The 23,273-nt window shown below is 47.5% G+C and overlaps 1 protein-coding gene across 4 annotated transcripts in view; it reads left to right on the top strand.

The window, feature by feature from the left end:
- LOC126237526 (caskin-2) overlaps positions 1-23,273 on the top strand; it is a 445,207-nt gene that overhangs the window by 65,071 nt on the left and 356,863 nt on the right. Inside the window, exon 2 of one of the 4 annotated variants that reach the window (XM_049947701.1) lies at positions 10,096-10,220. The exons of 2 other annotated variants lie outside the window; for them this stretch is intronic. In XM_049947701.1, the coding sequence (XP_049803658.1) occupies positions 10,121-10,220 (100 nt within the window). In that variant the 5' untranslated portion in view covers positions 10,096-10,120. Of the gene's footprint in view, positions 1-10,013; positions 10,221-23,273 lie in introns of those variants that run through there. One more of the 4 variants, XM_049947707.1, reaches the window with a different exon arrangement.

The following is a 23,273-nucleotide window of genomic DNA, read 5'->3' as shown; positions in this document are numbered from 1 at the left end:
AAATACTAACGCGAATTCTTTACAGACGAATGGAAAAACTGGTAGAAGCGGACCTCGGGGAAGATCAGTTTGGATTCCGTAGAAATGTTGGAACACGTGAGGCAATACTAACCTTACGACTTAGAAGAAAGATTAAGAAAAGGCAAACCTACGTTTCTAGCATTTGTAGACTTAGAGAAAGCTTTTGACAACGTTAACTGGAATACTCTCTTTCAAATTCTAAAGGTGGCAGGGGTAAAATACAGGGAGCGAAAGGCTATTTACAATTTGTACAGAAACCAGATGGCAGTTATAAGAGTCGAGGGACATGAAAGGGAAGCAGCGGTTGGGAAGGGAGTAAGACAGGGTTGTAGTGTCTCCCCGATGTTATTCAATCTGTATATTGAGCAAGCAGTAAAGGAAACAAAAGAAAAATTCGGAGTAGGTATTAAAATTCATGGAGAAGAAGTAAAAACTTTGAGGTTCGCCGATGACATTGTAATTCTGTTAGAGACAGCAAAGGACTTGGAAGAGCAGTTGAACGGAATGGACAGTGTCTTCAAAGGAGGATATAAGATGAACATCAACAAAAGCAAAACGAGGATAATGGAATGTAGTCGAATTAAATCGGGTGATGCTGAGGGGATTAGATTAGGAAATGAGACACTTAAAGTAGTAAAGGAGTTTTGCTATTTAGGGAGTAAAATAACTGATGATGGTCGAAGTAGAAAGGATATAAAATGTAGACTGGCAATGGCAAGGAAATCGTTTCTGAAGAAGAGAAATTTGGTAACATCGAGTATAGATTTAAGTGTCAGGAAGTCGTTTCTGAAAGTATTTGTATGGAGTGTAGCCATGTATGGAAGTGAAACATGGACGATAACCAGTTTGGACAAGAAGAGAATAGAAGCTTTCGAAATGTGGTGCTACAGAAGAATGCTGAAGATAAGGTGGGTAGATCACATAACTAATGAGGAGGTATTGAATAGGATTGGGGAGAAGAGAAGTTTGTGGCACAACTTGACTAGAAGAAGGGATCGGTTGGTAGGACATGTTTTGAGGCATCAAGGGATCACAAATTTAGCATTGGAGGGCAGCGTGGAGGGTAAAAATCGTAGAGGGAGACCAAGAGATCAATACACTAAGCAGATTCAGAAGGATGTAGGGTGCAGTAGGTACTGGGAGATGAAGAAGCTTGCACAGGATAGAGTAGCATGGAGAGCTGCATCAAACCAGTCTCAGGACTGAAGACCACAACAACATAATGGAATCAGAAATCGTTAAATCACGAACTTTTTTCTGGTTAGTTAGTTAGTTAGTTAGTTGCATGTTCCATTGATCAATCGCACTGTACGGTAGCCGTTATGATGTGGAACGCGTCAAGTGCACAAGAAATGCACATATGAAACAAGATTTTTTAATATATATATATATATATACAGAGTTAAAGATTAATATTTCTATTATTTACCCCATTCCTTTAAATGGCACAAAATGCATATAGTATATTTATAGACTTATTTATTCCTATTCACGAATTCGTCTATGATATAGAAGGAGTTGTCAAGGAGATATGATTTCAATTTATTTTTGAAGCTATTACTGCTGTCTGTCAGACTTGTTATTTGATCTGGTAGTTCGTCGAAAATTTTTATAGCAGCATATTTTACCCCTTTCTGTGGCAAAGATAGGTTGAGTAAATGATAGTGTAAGTCTTTATTTTTTCTGATATTATAATCATTAACGTCACTGTTGTTTGTAAACTGGTCCATGTTGTTGAGAACAAATTTAATTAGTGAGTAAATGTACTGTGAGGCTTTTGTAAGAATTCTCAATCTTTTAAAAAGATGCCTACAAAATGTACGACTATGAACGGCACACATTATTCTTACCACTTTCTTTTGAGCAGTGAATACTTTTTGTCAAACGTTGAGTTACCCCAAAACATTATTCCGTATGACATCAGAGAGTGAAAGTATGCAAAGTATGTTAGCTTACTAACTTCTATATTCTCAAAATTGGCTGTTATTCTGATTGCAGAAGTTGCTGAACGTAATCGCTTTAGAAGATCCGAAATATGCATTTTGCAATTAAGATTCTCATCTATATGTACTCTCAAAAACTTAGTATGCTCTACCCTGTCTACTCACTTCTGTTGATATGTTATATTTATTGAAGGAACTGTTCTTTTTGCAGCAGAAAATTGGATGTTTAGAGCAAGCCATTTTACAGAAAACATGTTAATGACTTTACCAAAGACCTTATTTGTATCGTTTTTAATTGGAGTTTCTTTTACTGGATTGATAATTATGCTTGTATCATCAGCAAACAGTGTCAGTTCAGCTTCCTGTTTCAGATAGGAAGGGAGGTCGTTCACATATATCAAGAACAGAAGGGGACCCATAATTGAACCCTGTAGAACACCTAATGTAATTTCACCCCAGTTAGATGTAGCGGCAAACTTATTTACAGAACTTGACCCACATAAGGAAACTTTTTGCTTCCTGTTCTGTAGGTATGACTTAAACAAGTCGTATGCTATTCGATTTATGCCATAGAATTGTAATTTTTGTAACATAATGTCACGGTTCACACAGTTAAACGTGTCAGGCGACCAAAAGTAATATGACCGGACGAAAATGTTTTCACAGTATGCCCGCGTGGACGTCAGCCGGGCTCTGTTGCACAGCACTCGAGTCCATCTTTCACAATTCCACTTCACCGGAGTCTGACAGGTTTGTCGTGTCTGTGGATGTGGCTTTCCTCTCCTTGCGGCCTCACGTTAAACGGATTCACGACTGGTGGACGAAACTAGGCATCATTCGAAAGCTCCCTGCGTATCGTTTTGGGGCGCGGCGTCGCTTACCCCGTGCATTGTAGACAAGTCGTAAAGCTATCCAGTGTCTGGCACTTTGACGTGGAAGATGCTGTGCGTGTTTTGTACAATAATAGTGTTGTAGACATTACTCGTCGGGTGGAAATAGAATTGATATCGTTTCTTAACCAAAGTTGTTTCGCAACGTATGTAGTGTGCAGTACAAGTTTTTATTACAGTACCTTTTTGTCTTTGCCAACTGTTTGCTGTCCATTCTGCGTACCGTGGTGGTGGAGCTGCAGCCTCCTCCATGTAGTTGACAGTGCTCTGTGTGCAGTCCGAGATAACCTGTCTGCTGGCCGATGTGTACCTCGGTATCGCGGATGCCCCATTTACCAACTGCTCGACTCGTCTCTTTGTCCATGTAGTCAATGTTTCTTATGCGTGTAAACCTTCTGATTTCGTAATCGTGCAGTACCCTCATGTTGCAACGCTTTCATCGCAGATCAATTCTAAGATGCTAATGTTGATTACTTACTATTCTAAACCATTCTGCTGGTTCACCTCACCTAAATGAGTAAGTTCCTTGCCCCGTTCCATCTTTCCAAACTCTATGCTCATCCATTTTGATCGATCATTGAAGTTTTTCTATATATAGTTTTATGGAAAGAAACCTGTAGACACTTGTTTCAGGTACTTTATTTAGCCGACTGAACTTTTTTGTTGCTGACGCAGTTTATTGGCGATAGGTATGTCATCGGAAAATACCAGATAGGGAATCAAGATACATAGCTCTGAGCTTAAGAGCCACTCTGAACTGTTGATCAGTTTCTTCCTGTCGTTGTTGTTGTTGTTGTTCTTCTTCTTCTTCTTCGACGCTCATTGTCTTTTTTTATGCTCAGATGGCTTTCTTCAAAGACACACCGGGAAGATCGCCTCCTTGTACAGCAATCCTGATGTCGCATGGGTAGTAATATATCAGTTAGTTTGATGCCATAAATATTTTGCGTACGGAAATATTTGTTGTAGTGTTTTCTGTTAAAGACTCCTAAAGGGGCTCAGAGTAACTGGATGAAATGTGTTTGGTTTGGAAACAGTATCAACTCTTGATTCACACCCAGTTTGGCGGGTTAGTCATTTCGTGGAACGGCGGGAAGTTTCCTTCAGTAAGGCACGTGGGGCAGTTTCTGCACCTCTGCTACTGTCACACACACACAGTCAGCGACACATTGTGCACTGTCCGCCGCTCCTCGTGCTACCTCGACACAAGTGCACAAACACTTCAGCTATACTTTTAGAGGTGGTCTGGCTGTAACCGCCGACGCTCTGTGTGTACCGCCGTGGTTCCCTAGCACCTGCTAGTGCACGCAGCCGTGGGCAGGAACTCTTGCGACGACTCATTACATAAGCGCTGAGCTGCGCGCGGGAATAGAATGGCGCGCAACTGCAGGATAAGCTTATCGCCCAACCTTTCAACACCAGGCGGAGACGTTAGCTCAAAACAACGCGATTGTGACGCGGAAAGCCGGAGGAACGTTTGGGACGCCGTATTTGGTGAGCGACGGAGCACACGCGCTACGTACAGCTAGCTGGCTGCACAGCCGGCTGACCGATTGTTGTTGCCCGCGACTCGCCTATTCGCTTATCTCGGGGGCACGACCTCGTTTCAGCGACTGCGCGTCGCTCACTCAGCACAGAGCTTATCAGAACGTGTGTGGCAGTGGGCGCTGCACGGGCAAATTCCGTACCGGACTGCATCTGTTTTAATTTACTGTTCCCGAAAAGCTCATGCTGTTACAGTGTGCGATGCCCAGTAGTAAAAGGTACCAGTGAAACGTCAGGAGAACGCGTTTTATTGCGCGCAAGATTTGTTTCTGCAGTGAAATTCAATCGTAATTAAATAGCAATTATTTGTCTACTGATCGGGGATGACACTAAATAAACGAAGTGAAGAGTAATTGCGTGCCCTATGTTTTGTACACTTAACGAATTGTTGAAACACCGCACCAACTAATATGTCATAACGACGTATGTGTAAACGGGGAACCGTCTCCGATCAGTTGTCTACTTTTTTTTTTTTTTCCTCTGTGGAACTTGGAACGTACGCGGTGGCGAGTTGCTCAGTGCACACGATACAGAGGCTTTCGGGGTGAAGTAATTTAGTAATTTGGCTGCAGCGAAACACTGGGACAAGGCGTCAGTGTATCGAGAATCGTCCGACGGGCGTGTGGACGCCTAAGACGCTCTTGCAGGACGGAGAGCGCGTTTAGAATATCACACGTTAAAACGAGGTCGCACGTTGCGATGGCGTGAGCAATTTGTATCTGTCAAAGGAACCCTCGAAAACCATCAGCTGCACTTGAAATGTTTGATAGCCAAATCGGTGTCCGGATATAGACCCCGTCGTCATGGCATACTACGAATCCCTACACCAGTGACACGCGTGTTAGTTGTGAATTCTTCCAGGTGTTCAGCTCTATGTTCATCTCACAGCACGCGGGCTCTCGTGCATGCGACTGATATCGAGACAGGTAACACGCCACTGACGGTAGGCTCTACACACGAATACCGGCTTGGCTCATTAAAATATCCAGTGCAGCTGACGGTCCTTAAAATATATTTACGAGTTGCGGAGCCCCGAGCGTTCAACGTTTTTACGATATGTACGTGGTGATATTTTCGGTCAGCGAACTGCCGCTGTAAGCAACTGACGGTGGCGCCCCCGTGCAGCTGGGCGTGGCGGCTGGCAGGGGGCGAGAACGGCGCGCCCCCACCTCGCGACACGAGGCGCGGGGCGCGGCTGTCTGCAGGCCCTCCCCGGGCCGGAACCAGGTCGCTGCACCTGCCGACAGGCGGCGAACGGCTCGCTACGGCCGTCCTCCTGCGCGCCGGAAAAATAATTTGTAACAACTGTCAGACGAAAGAACCAGGTAGACGCTGTCAGTTTGAGGAGTGTGTTTTGCTAGAGGCGACTGTATCCGTTCGAGTCCGCACACGTCTGCGTTTGCTTCTCACACTTCTCAAAATATTTGCGCGCAGAGCCTTCGGTGAGGTCGCGCAGGCGTCGTGCCGCGTGTGTTCTGGTCGTCTGCGTTTCACCGGACAAGTGAACTGCTCGTGTGTCGCCAATGGCTGAAACCCTCCACCGTGCACCGTACCCCTAGGCAAACTTTCCGTTAGCAGACTAGTGCGGGAAGCGTAGTGTACTGTAGTGTAAGGCAGCAACTTGAGCAGTGAGTGCGGATGTGTGGGCGGCGCCAGTGCGTAGCTTACACGTGCAGTTTAGCGCTACGATTGTTACTTGATTTGCACAGTGTTTGCGTCTGATACTCAAACGCTGAAAAAATATTTTATTTGGGAAAAGGATCATTGTACGAGGGCTATCCACAAAGTACATTACGTTTTGGAATTAAAAATAAATAAAGTATTGGAATTTTTTTTTATTATATACAGATGAAAGCCACACTTAAATACTACTTTTCTACATAGTTGCCATTTAAATTAAGGCACTTATCGTAGCGATGGACGAGCTGGGAAATTCCTTCGTCGTAAAATTCGTCCGCGTGCGCCTTCAACCACGTGGTTACCTCTTCTTGAAGCTGTGCGTCGTCATCAAAACGCTGCATAGCCAACCACTTCTTCATTGCTGGGAATAGGTGGAAGTCGCTCGGTGCCAGGTCGGGACTGTACGGCGGATGAGGAAACAACTCCCACTTAAAAGATTCGAGAACTTCACGAGTGGCATTTGCCGTGTGGGCCCGGGCGTTGTCGTGAATCAGCAAGATCTTTGAGCCCAACTTTCCCCTGCGCTTGTTTTGTATTGCTCTTCTGAGGTTGTGCAGAGTTTGGCAATACCTTTTAGAGTTTATTGTAGTGCCTCTTTCCAGTAAATCCACAAAAATCACACATTTTCTGTCCCAAAAGAAGAGGTAACCACGTGGTTGAAGGCGCAGGCGGCCGAATTTTACGACGAAGGAATTTCCAAGCTCGTCCATCGCTACGATAAGTGCCTTAATTTAAATGACAACTATGTAGAAAAGTAGTATTTAAGTGTGGCTTTCATCTGTATATAATAAAAAAATTCCAATACTTTATTTATTTTTAATTCCAAAACGTAATGTACTTTGTGGATAGCCCTCGTATGTTGGAAGTGTGTGTCTTAAGCGATCTATTTGACTCCTGTGAATCGCTAAACAATTAATTTGACAGGGTAATGCAAATGGGTTATTTTACTCTTTTTTTGTAGTGGAAATTACGTCAACTTTTCCTTTGTCTCTAGCATTAGCCAACGGGAAACAGTATTTTGATGAGAGCTGGAAACCTCCATCTTCGTTTCTGAAGATGTTGATTCACACAGAGAACCAGGGAGTGGCTTCTTGAGAGTGGCAGAGACAGGAAGTGAGTACGGAATTCGCCGATCCACAGAATGCTGCCACCTGATGCTTTGTAAAAGGCCCACGAGATGAAACGAGGTCGATATACAGTCGGTGGTCGGTGGTCGGTGGTATTTACTACCGTGATGTCTAATTAGGACACTGGGCTGTTTTGCTATTCGTGGCGGCGTCCTGACGATAGACACACGCACACACGGGAGACCCCATTACATCGCATTTCATTCCATTCGCTTCTCATTACAGTTATTACGTCATGGGGAACAAAGGTGGGGGGTGCAGTCGTAATGTCCACCCAAGTGGGGGAACCCCGTCTCCTGCAAACTGATTAAATAAACAATATGTATCAATATCTTATTGACTTTGATGTGAATTTCGTGTCGTGAGATCCTTCTTCTCAAGCACAGAGTGAGTCTTTTTCCTACCAATTTCTTCTGTGAGAGGTGAGTGACGGCGTGAGAGGTAGAGGGGTGGAACGTCCTCCGGTGGTGGCACTGTGCACCAGCTCAGTCGATCCCTGCACCTCGAGGTGAGCGCAAACAGGAAATCTTCAGCAGTGTAATTACGTAATTAGGACATGAAGTTGCTGGATTTGATGCTTTTCCACCAAATAAAAGTGAGATACAACCCTTGCAAACTGAACTTTATAAATAAACAGTATGTCCTATGCAGTATGGTTGAATTTCTGTGCGTGAGATTCTTTTTGCTCAGCACAGACGGCAGCTTAGAGCCCATGGCGGAATCCGTTCTGAGTCAGAAATTTGCCTTGGAAAAAGGTTACCGCGTGCGTCGGTATTCTGCAGGAAGGAGCTACAGCGTACGTCGGTGTTCTACAGGGGCACGAGTTTCGACGTGAATTTCTCGGGTGCTTTTGTTAGTGGTGGGGCCCACGCAGCGTCCGAGGTACACCCGGCCGCCGGTGCACCCCGACTCCGCGAATGGCGGACGGTGCGTGCTTCACGGTCGACAGATTTTTAACCGTGTAATTACGTGTGATGACTGTTTCGTGACGGTATTCCTTGCGCTATCGGAGTAAAAAGAAGCTGTCGATTTACCTACTTGTTTACGAGACGTGCACCTTTTCCCAAACGGCGGAGAATGATGAGAAGAGAAATCCAGCCCGTGAAACTAATTTTTTTGTACATGAACAAAGGCATCCACGGCCCTTGTCACGCTCAGTGAAAGTTTTCTGTGTATGTGATGGCACTGTCAATACGTAAAACTACCGACCCCTGAAGATGGTCACTTGCAACAGTGACTGAAATGTCGATAGTTTTACGTATTGACAATGCCATCACATACACAGAAAACTTTTATTAACTATAAATTTTTTTATAAATAAACAATTGGTATGTAATTAGATTTCTTGTGAGGAGATCCTCCCTCTGCAGCACAGAGCCACCAGTTTGCAGGTAGGGGAGGGGAGGGCTGGTGGTTTGCCATATGGGAGAGGTTGGTTAATTCGTCAATTTAATTAAGTAGTCAGTCGAATTGATAGAGTGACTGGGGACTATTTGAATAACTCAGTCCTGAAACTGTAGCTGTATCGGCGAGGGGGATGGGGGAGGGTTGAAGGTTTCCTGATGGATTGTGGTCAAGAGGGGGAGGGGGAGGAGTGTCACAATCCTCTTAGCAGAACAATGGGGTAACGACGTGTCAATAACAGGAGAACATCCGTGTCGGTACCTTGCAAACCTCAGTTACTCTCTTGCTGTCCTCTGCGCCCCTGTCAGGTGGTGACAGTAGTGTGACGGGCCTGTGTGCAGCCCACGGCGATTTCCCGCCTCGACCTTTGCGTCTTTTGTCCGCGAGTGCTGAGTAACGTCGATGGCTGTTTTTCTCCTCGAACAGAGTGGGGTTTTTCTCTTGTACAACAGTGTTAACCAGGAAAGTTTTTGATCTACTTAAGTTCTTATTTATGGACAGTGCAGGTTTCTTTGTTGTGCACTTGCTGCAAAAATTATATTACTTGTCGCATTCAAATATTTGGCCCGCCTCGCCTAAGCCCCGAATAACGACGAAAATCATATTTTCACTGTCGGAATAATTCTCATTAAACACGTGTATCTATTCACGTTGTTATTTACGCTTAGTGTAGGATTTTTTCTGTAAGACGTAAATATTTTTTGCCTTCATATATTTCGTCTCTTTTGTGGAGTAGAAGAACACTGGTAGGAAAAAATACCAGTACCCCGTGTGGCTTTTCAGTGTGCCACGAAAACAAAGCAAAGAAGACGATGAAAGAGTAAGGTAACAGGAAGACGTTACCAGACGCCTCGTCCCTGGACACGCACAGTGTGCAGCGTACCCTGACATTTACAAGTCCACACTCGACACAATCTATAGACGATTGACGTCACCTCGCGACGCGTTCGGTTGCCGATTTACACGCCGGCGTGGAAAGCGCACGCACTTGGAACTGACATTTTGACCAGAAAGTCTCTCGTGGTAGGGCAGGTGGGGGGGGGGGGGCGCAGGACACGTCGGCTAGGAGGCGCAGGTAGATCACGCCACGCCACTGCGCGGCGTTGCCTGGTTGCCGGGCCGGTGCGTGCCGCCGCCGCCGCCGCCGCACCGGAACTGCCGAGGTCGGCAGAAGGCTCCGCCACTGTGCGCTGCGCTCCGTTATCCCCCTGTGCGCCTCTGAGCCCGGCGTCCTTCGCGGCAGGAAGTTTTTCGCGGGCGGAATGCGCAGCCGGCCGGCCGCGCTCTCTGCGGCTCGGAGGACGTGACTCGCCTGCCGGACTGCGGGCCGCGGCCGCGCAAAAAAGCGGGACGGCCCGAGCGAGCGAGTTGGCAAGCGTCGGCGCGCCCTGTGTGACGGCGGCAGGCGGCGGTGGCGGTGGCGGGCGGCCGCTGCTGTGTGTCTCTGCTCTGCTCCGCTACTGTGCTCTGCTGTGACGCGCCCAGGTGCTCCACACTGGCGACCGCCGCCATGTGCTTCTGGTCGTGGCTGACGGCCGCGCTGGCACCGCGCCACCACCGGCCGCAGCAGCGCTACCCCCAGGTGCTGTACCGGCCCACTGCCTGCCCAGGTAAGTCCACCACGAGCCCTCTCTCCTCGTACCACGAGCCGTGTTCGCAACTAGCCGCCTGTCGTGCCGATACGTAACCTCTTCACGGTGTTTGCTACGGAATAAGTAAATCGACAGATCGAGCCGTACAACAAACAATTGAGCACAATCGTTGTACACTTGAGCTCTTTTCCTGGTGATTTCGTGTGTGTAGGAAAACAGTACGAGGTCTGCGAGGCATTGTTATTTCTCGGGTCGTCTATACAACGCAAAAACTAAACGTTTTCCACTGTCCGTTTCATCTGTTTAACACTTTTTAAAAAAAGCTGATACAACGAATTCTCGCTGAAACCGCTATTTTGGGGTAGCAAACAGAGGCGGACCCACCGTAGCGGTAACGTAAGTTACCTGCATAGTGTTGCGAATTACGTCTCCGTGTCAGCAACTTAAGACGCTTCGAATGTGATGTGGAAACGTGTAATATGTGAAAACGAAGCAACTGTGATTTGCAATTGCTCTGCAAGATTCGCTGTTGTACGCAGTGCATTTATTTGTTGATTGCCATTTACATTTCACTCCGCAAAATGTGTTCTGTAATGTTTGTTGTCTTTCAAATGGCACGTGTTTTCATAATGAAGGGTAACAGGGAGATTTGGAATGTAAGCGCAAGGTGAGGATTTCGTCTGCTCGCGTCACATTCCGCAAAGTTTTCCTTTCACAGACTGTACCAAACACGGTGCACTGTAACCTCACAAGGTGTAAGCCACTGTGTATGCTTGCTTTGTTTCTATCACCTAATCACGGCTCAGGACTCATAATGACATTCACACTTTACTGACGCAAGCCATTGATACAATCAAATCAAATTCGTCGGTTTCGGCAATCCACAACCGAACTATCGTCTTCTACGCAGGTCTTACAGCTGTCGGTTTGCGCCACGAATCAGTCACTGCAAACTTAATTTCATAAGATAATGAAACTAAGATTGTGAGTGTTGTGTGGTTAACGCCAGAAATATCTTTTGTGTGAGGTCACGGTGCCTCCTGCACTGGTTGGCTCAGACGCCGTGGTGCACTGCAGCCTACTGAACAAGTTGTGCTGTTCTCTGTGTCAAAATGCGTGTGCTGTGAATTACGTTCTTTGGATGTAACCGTGCATCTGAGATCTCTCAAAAACTAGTTACTTTCGTAATACTTGACGGTGCAATGTGTCGTGAAACGTGATGCCAGCAGATTAAACCATTAGCCAAACGACACTTAAACTGGAATGCTTCATAAACTGTCCACGGAAAATACGAATGCTACTTTAAGAGAATCTTCAACTTTTGTTGACCTGTCTTTCTCATTTGCGTGTAATACCACGGTATATTGATAATTTTTTCATTTGGACCGTCTAACTGTAACTGAATGAAACACAATTTTCGTGCGATTCGCGTTTCGCCTTTGGCTCTGAGTACTATGGGACTCAACTGCTGTGGTCATAAGTCCCCTAGAACTTAGAACTACTTAAACCTAACTAACCTAAGGACATCACACACATCCGTGCCCGAGGCAGGATTCGAACCTGCGACCGTAGCAGTCGCACGGTTCCGGACTGCGCGCCTAGAACCGCGAGACCACCGCGGCCGGCACGTTTCGCCTTTATTCTCCGCAAGGCATCTTCAGTGACCTGGAATATGTACATATTTTTACTATTTACTTTATATTTTGGGTCAATGAGCAGTTCTGGTGGTTGGTTTTTGCTATGACGTAGTAATTTGTTAAATTCTACTTACAGGTCGCGTGGACAATTCTCTACATATTGTGTTTCTGTTCCACTTTTGGCGCTGTTCCTCTTCTTATAATCGCCATTTGGGGTTTTTGTTTTGCACATTTCATAGCGCTAGGAACTGACCACTTGTTCTGATGCAATGTTTTGGTTTGTGTTGCCGACTGTCGGGCGTTATTGTCGAAGATCGAATGACATTGCATCGACTCGGCCGTAACTGCGCTCTTGGCTGCTCTCGCGTGCCGAATGTACGTCATCTGGCGAGGCGAGCGACTGGCCGCTCCAGGAACCTCTGTGTCGACGTCCCGGCGTCGTGTAGGTGAACACGAGTCAGTTCCGGACGGTCTGCCCTCGGCTGCACGCTCTCCACCCGGATTGTCGGCACGTGCTCCTGCACTGCTCTGCGTGCGGTAACCCTAGCTCTTTCCCACAGTTGTTAGTTCCCTCCTGCTTTCGTATTACGTATAGGGGATCTCGACGTGACTAATGAGCATTTTCAGACCTCCAAAGTCGATCGTTCTGAGAGTTCTCGTATCGTGATAAAGCCACACTTCGTCTAAAACAAGGAAAAGCGTATTTCGGGACGAAACATAGGATCACGCAGCGACTGGAAGGCCCACTTGCAGTACCGACGTGAATTCTCCAGCCGGCGCACTGGCGTTCCTTCGCGGTGTTTCAGTTTGTGCTCAGCAGTGTAAGCACACAGTGCTGGCCCACCCGAACACAGCGCTAGATGGCGCACCAGTGTGGCCCGCATCTCTCTGCACAGATCTTATACCCTCCTTTCAAGACACTGTCCATTCCGTTCAACTGCTCTTCCAGGCCCTTTGCTGTCTCTGACAGAATTACAATGTCATCGGCGAACCTCAAAGTTTTTATTTCTTCTCCATGGATTTTAATACCTACTCCAAATTTTTCTTTTGTTTCCTTTACTGCTTGCTCAATATACACATTAAATAACGTCGGGGATAGGCTACAACCCTGTCTCATTCCCTTCCCAACCACTGCTTCCCTTACATGCCCCTCGACTCTTACAACTGCCACCTGGTTTCTGTACAAATTGTAAACACCCTTTCGCTCCCTGCATTTTACCCCTGCCACCTTCAGAATTTGAAAGAGAGTATTCCAGTCAACATTTTCAAAGGCTTTCTCTAAGTCTACAAATACTATAAACGTAGGTTTGCCTTTCCTTAATCTATCTTCTAAGCTAAGTCGTAGGGTCAGAATTGCCGCACGTTTTCCAGTATTTCTACGGAATCCAAACTGATCTTCCCTGAGGTCGGCTTCTACCAGTTCTTCCATTCGTCTCTGAAGAATTCATGTTAGTATTTTGCAGCCGTGGCTTATTAAACTGATAGTTCGGTAATTTTCGCATCTGTCAACACCTGATTTCTTCGGGATTGGAAATTTTATATTCTTCTTGAAGTCTGACCGTATTTCGCCTGTCTCCTACATATTGCTCACCAGATGGTAGCCTGTCTACTCCCGGGGCCTTGTTTCGACTCAGGTCTTTCAGTGCTCTGTCAAACTCTTCACGCAGTATCTTATCTCCCATTTCATCTTCATCTACATCCTCTTCTATTTCCATAATATTATCCTCAAGTACATCACCCTTATATTGACCCTTTATATACTCCTTCCACATTTCTGCTTTCCCTTCTTTGCTTAGAACTGGGTTTCCATCTGAGCTCGTGATATTCATACAAGTGTTTCTCTTTCTCGAAAGGGGCAGTATCTATCTTACCCCTAGTGATATATGCCTCTACATCCTTACATTTGTCCTCTAGCCATCCCTGATTAGCCATTTTGCACTTCCTGTCGATCTCATTCTTAGTCGTTTCTACTCCTTTTTGCCTGCTTCATTTACTGCGTTTTTATATTTTCTCCTTTCATCAATTAAATTCAATATATCTTCTGTTACCCAAGGATTTCTACTAGCCCACATCTTTTTACCTACTTGATCCTCTGCTGACGTCACTATTTCATCTCTCAAAGCTACCCATTCTTCTTCTACTGAATTTCTTTCCCCCATTCTTGTCAATCGTTCCCTAATGCTCTACCTCAAACTCTGTACAACCTCTGGTTCTTCCAGTTTATCCAGGTCCCATCTCCTTAAATTCCCACCTTTTTGCAGTTTCTTCAGTTTTAATCTACAGTTCATAACCAATAGATTGTGGTCAGAGTCCACATCTGCCCCTGGAAATGTCTTACAATTTAAAACCTAAATCTCTGTCTTACCATTATGTAATCCATCTGAAACCTGTCAGTATCTCCAGGCTTCTTCCATGTGTACAACCTTCTTTCATGATTCTTAAACCAAGTGTTAGCTATGAGTAAGTTGTGCTCTGTGCAAAATTCTGCCAGGCGGCTTCCTCTTTCATCCCTTACCCCCATTCCATATTAACCTACTATTTTTCCTTGTTTTCCTTTTCCTACGGTAGAATCCCACTCACCCATGGCTATTAAATTTTAGTCTCCCTTCACTATCTGAATAATTTCTTTTATCATACATTTCATCTACCTCTTCGTCATCTGCGGAACTAGTTGGCATGTAAACTTGTACTACTGTGGTAGGCGTGGGCTTCGTGTCTATCTGCTGTTTGTAGTAGCTTACCCGCGCTCCTATTTTTTTTATTCATTATTATTGAACCTAGTCCTGCAGTACCCTTATTTGATTTTGTATTTATAAACCTGTATTCACCTGACCATAATTCGTGTTCCTTCTGCCACAGAAATTCACTAATTCCCACTATACCCAACTTTAGCCTATCCATTTCTCTTTTTAAATTTTCTAACTTGCCTGCCCCATTAACGGATTGGACATTCCAAGCTCCGATACGTAGAACGCCAGTTTTCTTTCTCCTGATAACTACGTTCTCCTGAGTAGTCGTCGTCCCCCCCCCCCCCCCCTCCACCGAGTTCCGAATGGGGGGACTATTTTACCTCCGGAGTATTTTACCCAAAAAGAGGCCATAATCATTTAACCATTCAGTGAAGCTGTGATAGTACTACGCAAAACAACAAGGCCGACAAGCCCCTCCATGAAAAACACGACCACACCATAACACCACCGCCTCTGATTTTTACTATTGACATTACACACGCTGGCAGATGACGTTCGCCGGGCATTCACCATACCTACACCCTGCTATCGGATCGCTACATTGTGTACCGTGATTCGTCACTCCACACAACGTTTGTCCACTGTTCAATCGTCCAATATTTACGCTGCTTACGCCAAGCGAGGCGTCGTTTGGCATTCACTGGCGTGATGTGTGGCTTATGAGCAGCCGCTCGACAATGAAATTCAAGTTTTGTCACCTCCCGCCTAACGGTCATTGTACTTCCAGTGGATTCTGATGCAGTTTGGAATTCCTGTATGATGGTCTGGATATATGTCTGCCTATTACATATTACGACCCTCTTCAACTGTCGGCGGTCTCTGTCAGTCAATAGACGAAGTCGGCCTGTACGCTTTTGTGCTGTCCGTCACCCTTCACGTTTCCACTTCACTAACGCATCGGAAACAGTGGACCTAGGGATGTTTAGCAGTGTGTTAATCTCGTGTACAGACGTATGACACAGATGACACCCAATCATTTGAACACGTCGGAAGTCCGTGAGTTCCGTGGTGCGCCCCATTCTGCTCTCTCACGAAATGAAATGACTACTGGGGTCGCTAATATGGAGTACCTGGGGTAGGTTGCAGAACTATGCAGCTAATACGAAAAACGTATGTTTTTGGGGGTGTCCGGATACTTTTGATCACATAGTGTGTTATCGCACCATTTCCAGATACGCCATAACGGATAGCCAGTTTCACGACAGATAAGCTCCACGACAGACTATTTCGCATTCGGTTGCAAGCCGTCACATTCCATCAGTTCTCGTCACCCCGTTACACCAGTACGATTTTGTATGCATCCCTTAAGAGTGGACACCTAGCTGAACGCCCTCCACTGTTTGTAACTCCCGAGGAGTTCGTCTTCGATATGGATGGTGCGAACCTTTGAGGTCACTGTGGCGTGCCTTCATACGGTGTTCGCGGTGCAAGTTGATGGTTTGTTTTTAACATTTCTCGAATGCTGACGATGCCGGATTTAGAGAAGAGTAATACATGGATCGCATAGGAGGTTGATCTCTGCACCTCCCAGTCACTCATTTTCTGTCGCCCTTGCGATGCACAGGGTGACTCTTTAGTAGCTAATTATTTTTTCTGTGATAATTGTGACCACAGTAGTTTCAAATGAGCCTTACTGAAGATGAACTTGTCGCCTCGCACTCAATGGGCCAATAAGCCAGCGAACGACAGACATTCGATTCGGCCGAACGTCGGTCGTGTACGCATTTCCGCTCGGGTTGTCATCCTCGCCAAACGAGGCGCCGGCGGCCAAGGGATTCGGCCGTGTGGAATCGCAGCTGGCTCTGATAACTTGCCGACGTGCTGCCCTTGTTTTTGTTGTAAGTAGCGGTTTAATTACGATTTCAGCGGCGGATGTTTTGAGGGAAGAATAGGATTTAGAGATAGTCGCATGTGCGGCATTTATTTTACTGCAGAAAGATGATCACCAGGAAAAGAAGAAAAGTATATCTATTAAAAAAAGTGGGGAGCTGTGTGGTGGGACAAAATTAGTGTCTACCTTAAAACAGTATTAGAATATAGGCTGTGTCATAATTTTTTTCCGAATGAAAGCTACAGATTTCAAATTGTTATTGACTTGTGTAGGCCCTAAAATTTCCAAAGAGACGCTATTCTTAGAAGAGCTGCTCGTGTAGCAGAAAGATTATTGATCACTCCCATTTTGATTTTTTTCTCTGTTTCGTTCACGGTGAAAAAATGTCAATAGGGACTCCCTTTTCTTCTCCACGTCGTGGATGTTTCTTTCCAGGAGAGCAGTACCGACGCTTTGACGTTACCGTCACCACACGGAGCCGCAAACGAGGCTTCGTTGGTCCGTTTTGGTGTCCGTAAGCGAAACGGTCGCTGTGAAGGCGCGGGTTGCGTGCGACGACACCGCAGCTGTCGCGGGAGGTGGGGGCGGGCTTCTGGCAGAGCCGCCGGCTGCTGTGCAGCGTGTAGGCGTGGGCGTGGGCGGCGCCACGGTGGCTGGAGTCCAGCCGGCAGGTGCCTGCGCGAGCGCCCTCACGTCACGCGGTAGGCAGACGTTGTTTTGGTAACAATCACCGAACGCCGGAGCAGCGTTCCATCCAGATCTGTGTAGCGTAAACCCCACCAAAAGTGCAATGACAGAGTTGCGCTCATAATAATTAATCCTTACTCACGACAGACTGTTTCGGTTTTTATCGCCGTTGTCCAGAACGTTGAGAAGAATGTGACCTTCGTATTACTTCGCTAATGAACTGTCTCGTAACTGTCAGTGTTTTGATTAGGTGGTAAGTGACATAACTGAAAATTAAATGTCGCTTATGGTTTCACATTAGTTGTACAGTTCTTTTCTTAGAACGTTATATGTATAAGGTAGTTCACTATTCATGTGACATGGCCGTCACATCATTCTACACGTACTCGGCAGTGCTGATAAATGCTAAAACAGTCTGTCGCTAACAGAGATTATTTACGATAAGCAGCTATACTGGTGAGTCTTTCTAATAATAATGCCATTAGTTTTGTGGTAGTGGGCCTAAAAAACAAAAACAAATTAACAGTGTAGTAGCTTCGCCTACGTGGCCCCGTGTTGGCTGCCTACCCTTGTTCGCAACCCTGGTGCCTGTGCCTCCAGCACGGTGGCGCTGGCACGCGACACTGGCTACACCGCTGATAGGGTAGCGGAGTCATTTGTTCGCTGTGGGGCCGCTAATGTCTAGCACCACAATAAAAGAAAGACGAGCTTCTATTAATAGGAAATAGCTAAACTCTTTCGTAGTCACTATATCACACTTCGATGTGACGGTGCAAAATATCATACTAAAACCTGGGCATAATTTTGGCGGTAGCAAATGTTAGGCACCGAGACATGGGCCAGTTTCTCTCACACAGCACTATCCTGATTGTAAAAATAACAGCTCTGCAAATAATCCCAAAGTAGCGTCCAGCTGCCGTTTGCTTCACACCGGAGACTGTGGATCGGCCGATCTGTAGTCGGATGTAAAGGGTGGAACTTGGATAAACGAACACCTCTGTTTGCGATGCAAACGGGAAACTATAACGTAGACTGGTTCAGGATTACGCCAGTGCGTTTTGAAAGCATTTTGATTTATGCAGGTCTAAACGTATACAATCTCTTCGGTGCTTAGAGATGGCAGTTCCAGACGGGAAACTCAGCTCATCGATAAGCGAGGTTTTTCAGCCAAGATGAGCCTAGAAAGGGTGAGGTAATACTTGGAGTCAGCGGAACTGCCAGTGGTGTTAGTGATGTAACCGTGGTTAGCAGGCTGCACGTCAACTCCCATCAGATCAGTGTGATGTGCTAAAACCTCCCAACTAATGTGCGCTTTCGCAGCCCACGAAACTCGCTCGCGGCCAACCGTGTGCCTAGGCCAATTTTGGAGCGTTCCCTTCATTTTTTTAAATGTTGACCTCGCTCTCGTTTCTTCTGTGCACAGCTACATACAGAATAATGGTTTTCTTTTTACACTCGCCAAGATACCGCAAAAGTAGACCGTATAAAAGTTGCTGTCGCACATGGTTTTCATTTGTTATTCGACATTCAGTACTGAAGAGGACGTAAAAGCTTCGTGCAGCGTCACATCTTGAAACTTTGTTAAAAGAGTAGGAAAACGCGTTGTAGGTGGCGGGCGTACGAGTAGAACGGTGGGGCGGGCGGAGCGGCGACACGTTAGAGCGTTCCACCTGCTTAGTTGCCTCCGTCCAGGTCTGAGCCAGTCGTCTGTAAGCAGCGGCACACAACGTACTCCTCCCTAGAAGCTCTCGGTTTCTGCAAAATTCTCGTCAGATGCTGACATGAATTTGTACAGAGGATAGGCAGAAAAAAATGTTCGTCGTGTCTAGACGCAGCGGATCGTGTGGAGAAATTTATTTTGTATTTTTTGTCCTCGATGTTTCGTATATTCCACGGTGGTGAACTGCTTTCTCATTTTATAAATGAAACAGCAGCGATGTTTTTGAAGGTGACTGACGCTGCGGTTAACATACGATGACGGAGCTCGTTCTTTGCACGAGCAGTTTGTGTCAGGAAGGGAGGTACGACAGTCTCCGTAGCTTAGCTGATCGTAACCCTTCCCGAAATGTTTCCTATCTCAATAGCGTCTTCAGCAGACAATTCGCGTACTTCGTAGGCGCCGCAGACTGTTAATTCTAGTCTGTACTCAGAAAGGACAATCGGTTGTACTGCTCTACTGCCAGAAAAAGGTCACCTATAAGAAAAGCGAACTGCAAAACGAATCAGAAATTGACACGAAAGACTCGTACAAGTCAAAGTGGTAGAGATTAAAGTATCCGGCTGTAGCTAAAGTAAAAGTTCAGTCACATAAATGGTAGTTTTGATGGCTGGAGAATTAGGTGCTACTCGACGCAGTAACAGTCTCACTCGTGCCGGACAGTCGAATTGTTGCAGAGTATACTCGTGTGCCGGCCGCGGTGGCCGAGCGGTTCTAGGCGCTACAGTCTGGAACCGCGGTACCGCTACGGTCGCAGGTTCGAATCCTGCCTCGGGCATGGATGTGTGTGATGCCCTTAGGTTAGGTTTAAGTAATTCTAAGTTCTAGGCGACTGATGACCTCAGAAGTTAAGTCCCATAGTGCTCAGAGCCATTTGAACCATTTTTGAGTATAGTCGTGTCGCCGGCTGTCGCCATAGCCTGGCGGCTGTGTCTCAGCTAGTCAGACGTGAGCTTCAGATCAACTGTTGTTCGATGGGTACCCTGCTGCTTTTTCCACACAACACTCCAAATCTCGAAGCAACATCTGGGCTGCATTTACCGTTACAGCGCGCAGAAGCTGACGTCACCGGGGTTGTGCGATAAAACCGGGACCCCGTTTATTGTTTTCATTTTTAATTTTCTTTGCGAGGCTAAATGATTAGGACTGTCCGCAGCTAGAGAGCTCCTAAGGTGAAGTAATGGCAGCGACCGATACGCTCAGAGTGGCGGCCAGACAGCCGAGTGTGGGGAAGTGCTGGCGGCGGCGGCGTGGGACCGTGCAGCAGCGCAGAGCCGCCCCATTGTGCGCGTCACTCGTCACTGTGAGCGCCGCTCTCACGGACCCATTAGCGGCCGCCGGCGTCAACAAGCACGCGTCACTACGTTCGTTGTTGCAATCTTTTCTTCGTCAGTCGAATCGTCCGCAGCGTTGTTCGAGTAACAGTGGAAACGATACCGTTATACTAGCTCTTTCTTTTCTGTTCGCTCATTTCGTTGGTGGTATTTGCTACAGATATTCTGATCTGCTTCTTACGGTTCAGCGCTTCTCATTTAAAGCTACTAGGTAGCACCCCAATAACTGGAAAGGCTCCAGAAAATGACTCACGCGGATGTGAGAGGTTTTGTGCGGTATGCAAATCCGCTAGCAAAATAGGCTGGAGGTGAGTACAAAGTAGAGGGTTCAGTTACGGTGAAGGGCGCTTTACTTCTGCAGACAGAACAACCAGTATTAAGTGAGGAATCGAGAAGTACACAAGAACCGTGACGCACTGCCCGCCTAGGAATGCCGGAAGCAAGAATAATTACACCACGCACAGCGGCGTCTTAAGCGGACTTTTTTGTCAGGAATCACATGTGATTGGATCGGAAAAATTGTCAAATGAGTTGTACAGTGGGAATTACCGCCTGTCGTTTAGTCCAGAGTGGTTTGCAGAGTGTGGATGTAGATGCAGATGCAGATTCCAGTGTTCGTGTGTGTGTGTGTGTTTGGTACAATGCTTGTGCAGGCTTCGGAACGCCAGTTAGTCCGCAGCGGTGCTCGGCTGTCAGAATGCTGAAGACTGAGTGTGAAGTAAGTACGATTAGGTGGCGCTGTGGCTGTCGGTGGGGTCCAGCTGTCGCTGGGTGAGACTGAGTTGCGAGGCAGGCGCCCCAGTGGGCGTGGCGTGCCCTGGCCCCGCCCCAGCCGCGTGCTTCTGCTGTCAGCCCGCGCCGCCACCGGCCGCACCCTCCGCCAGTCCCCGGCGTCTCCTCCACGCTAGTTTCCCGAGTTGCGGAAAATGGACGCTGCTCTTTGATCTGCCGGTAGCATCTCAGTTTTTGAGTGTCGCATCACGAATTGGAAGGTCCATCCGATCACGTTCAAACGTCTGTCACTGAGTGCTTCCTTCACCTCACCAATGCGTAAACCGTGAATAATAAACAACTGCTGTCTCGAAACCGACATTCAGATTGGCGACAGTTGTACCTTATACCCTTACTGGAAAGCTGTCTCTTCACTACGGGAAACATTTACCCTCGGTTGCACGACGCATCCTGTAATTCTGATGAGCAATGTGGAATCTATATCCGGTCGGACTGACACGGGGTTTGACACGTTTGTAAACGAGGGCAGGGCGTACAGCGCGTCATTATTTTCCTCGCAAAAAAGTGCAGCAGAGGTGCCGGCAACCGGAGTCCACGGCGGCGATGGGCTCTGCTGGGCGCCAGGTTGTGTCGTCACCCTCGCTTCCCGTCTGCCGTTTTAATTCTCTTTGAGCGCCAGACACACTACGCTAGACTGACAGAGATCAAATTTGTAGAGTACGGAACAGATGTAAAGAAAATGCGGATAACGGGGACCCACCTGCACTGCTGGAAAAACAAAATCCTAACACCGAGAAGGAGTTGTACGAGATAAACGAAAGTTGGCAGGCGAGTGCCTACATCTGAATGATAGTTCAAATTACGCGTCGGTCGCGTAAGTGCTACCGTGAGCATCCCAACCGCGTCTGTTTAAACACACACTGCAACGGTCGCGAGCGTCAGTCACCTCTGAGACCCGACGTCGTGAATCCAGAATGCCTCGAAAACGACCGAGACTCCTTTATCCCCAAATCACTGAGTTTGAACCGAGTCGTGTAACGTGGCTACCAGAAGGTGGAGGACCTTGCGCGTTATTGCAGAAGGGCATCGTAGTCACTGAAAGAGCTGTTACAAGTCGGTCACTTCTAGGACAGCACCGAGCCACACGCCGTGCAGCGTGCATTCCAGCGACTCCAGAGCAACGCCCTTTTCTATTTCAGTGGTGTCGAGCCGGAGGTCGCTGGAGGGCCGAGTGTCGATTTCTTACCGACCTGTCTGTTGCAGTGCTGGTCTGCGGCGCGATTTCGTAGACGACGGCAGCACTCTCGTAGTCGTCCCGCGCACCGGAACTGCGAAACTGTACGTCAGCCTGGTGATTCGACCTGCCGTGCTCTCGTCTACGAACAGCGTCCCAGGCGGCGTTTTCCGACAGGTAACGCCCGGCCACGTGTCGCTGTTGTAAGCCGACGTGTCCAAATGTTGCTCTGGCCTGCTGTCAGTCGAGCAGATACTGGACATCGTCGGACGGCGACTGCAGCGTCACCCTCAAAGAGCGTCAACCGCCCCGTGTTGGCCGCCCGAGTGCAACGGGCACGCGGAACTCCAGCCCGCAAACTGATGCCCACCACCTGTACGGCACGCACTTGCTTGCCTGGCGGTTACGCAGGTTATTAACGTAGCAGCACTTGTGCAATGGCTTTTCTCGCGCTTCATTAACCTACGAACTTGCAAAGTTAATCATAAAAACGTTCCCTAGACAAATGTAGTCCCGAAATTTCATTACTGTAGCTTCATTATTTTTTGGTGTTGGGAGCTTTCCCAGTCAGTGCATATTACAAGAAGAAAATCAAAAGAGTTGCTCCAGATGATCTCAGAATGGCTCGACCGAGTGCTACACGAGGTGCACATTAATTACTCCGTATAGGTCCCTGAGCGCGAGAGGCGCCACGGCGAGGACGTGGCAGGGTGCGCGCCCCGGCCGCCCGCCGCCTCGCAGCTGTGTGCGCTCACCGGGGCCTCGTGTGTGCCGCCAGGTCGGCGGCTCTGTCGGTCGCTCCGCTTGCCCCCCTCCGCGTCGCGCGCTGCCACCCGAGCACTCCGGCAGCCGTCGCCTCCCGTCTGGGCTAGCTGGGGAGCGCGGACGGTGCCGGCACTGGTGACGAACGAACGAGTGTGAGGCTGACGTGAGGCCACTGCAGCGCGCAGTGTGCGACCCGACAGGCTGTGCCAGTGCGGTCTGCACATTCGCCGGCGAAGGGAGCGGCCGGCCCTTCTCCCTAATACAAAAACCGAGGAGGTATCGACTCGCTTTTACGTCGAGTAATATGCGGGCCGTAAACAGTCCGTCTTTCCGGCAAGAAGAAAAAAAAAGCCACAAGTTTTCAAAACCGCGGCCGTGCCTGTT

This window comes from Schistocerca nitens, chromosome 2, assembly GCF_023898315.1.
Source record: "Schistocerca nitens isolate TAMUIC-IGC-003100 chromosome 2, iqSchNite1.1, whole genome shotgun sequence".
NCBI classification, from domain to species: domain Eukaryota; kingdom Metazoa; phylum Arthropoda; class Insecta; order Orthoptera; family Acrididae; genus Schistocerca; species Schistocerca nitens.
This window is presented reverse-complemented; position numbering and strand designations above follow the sequence as displayed.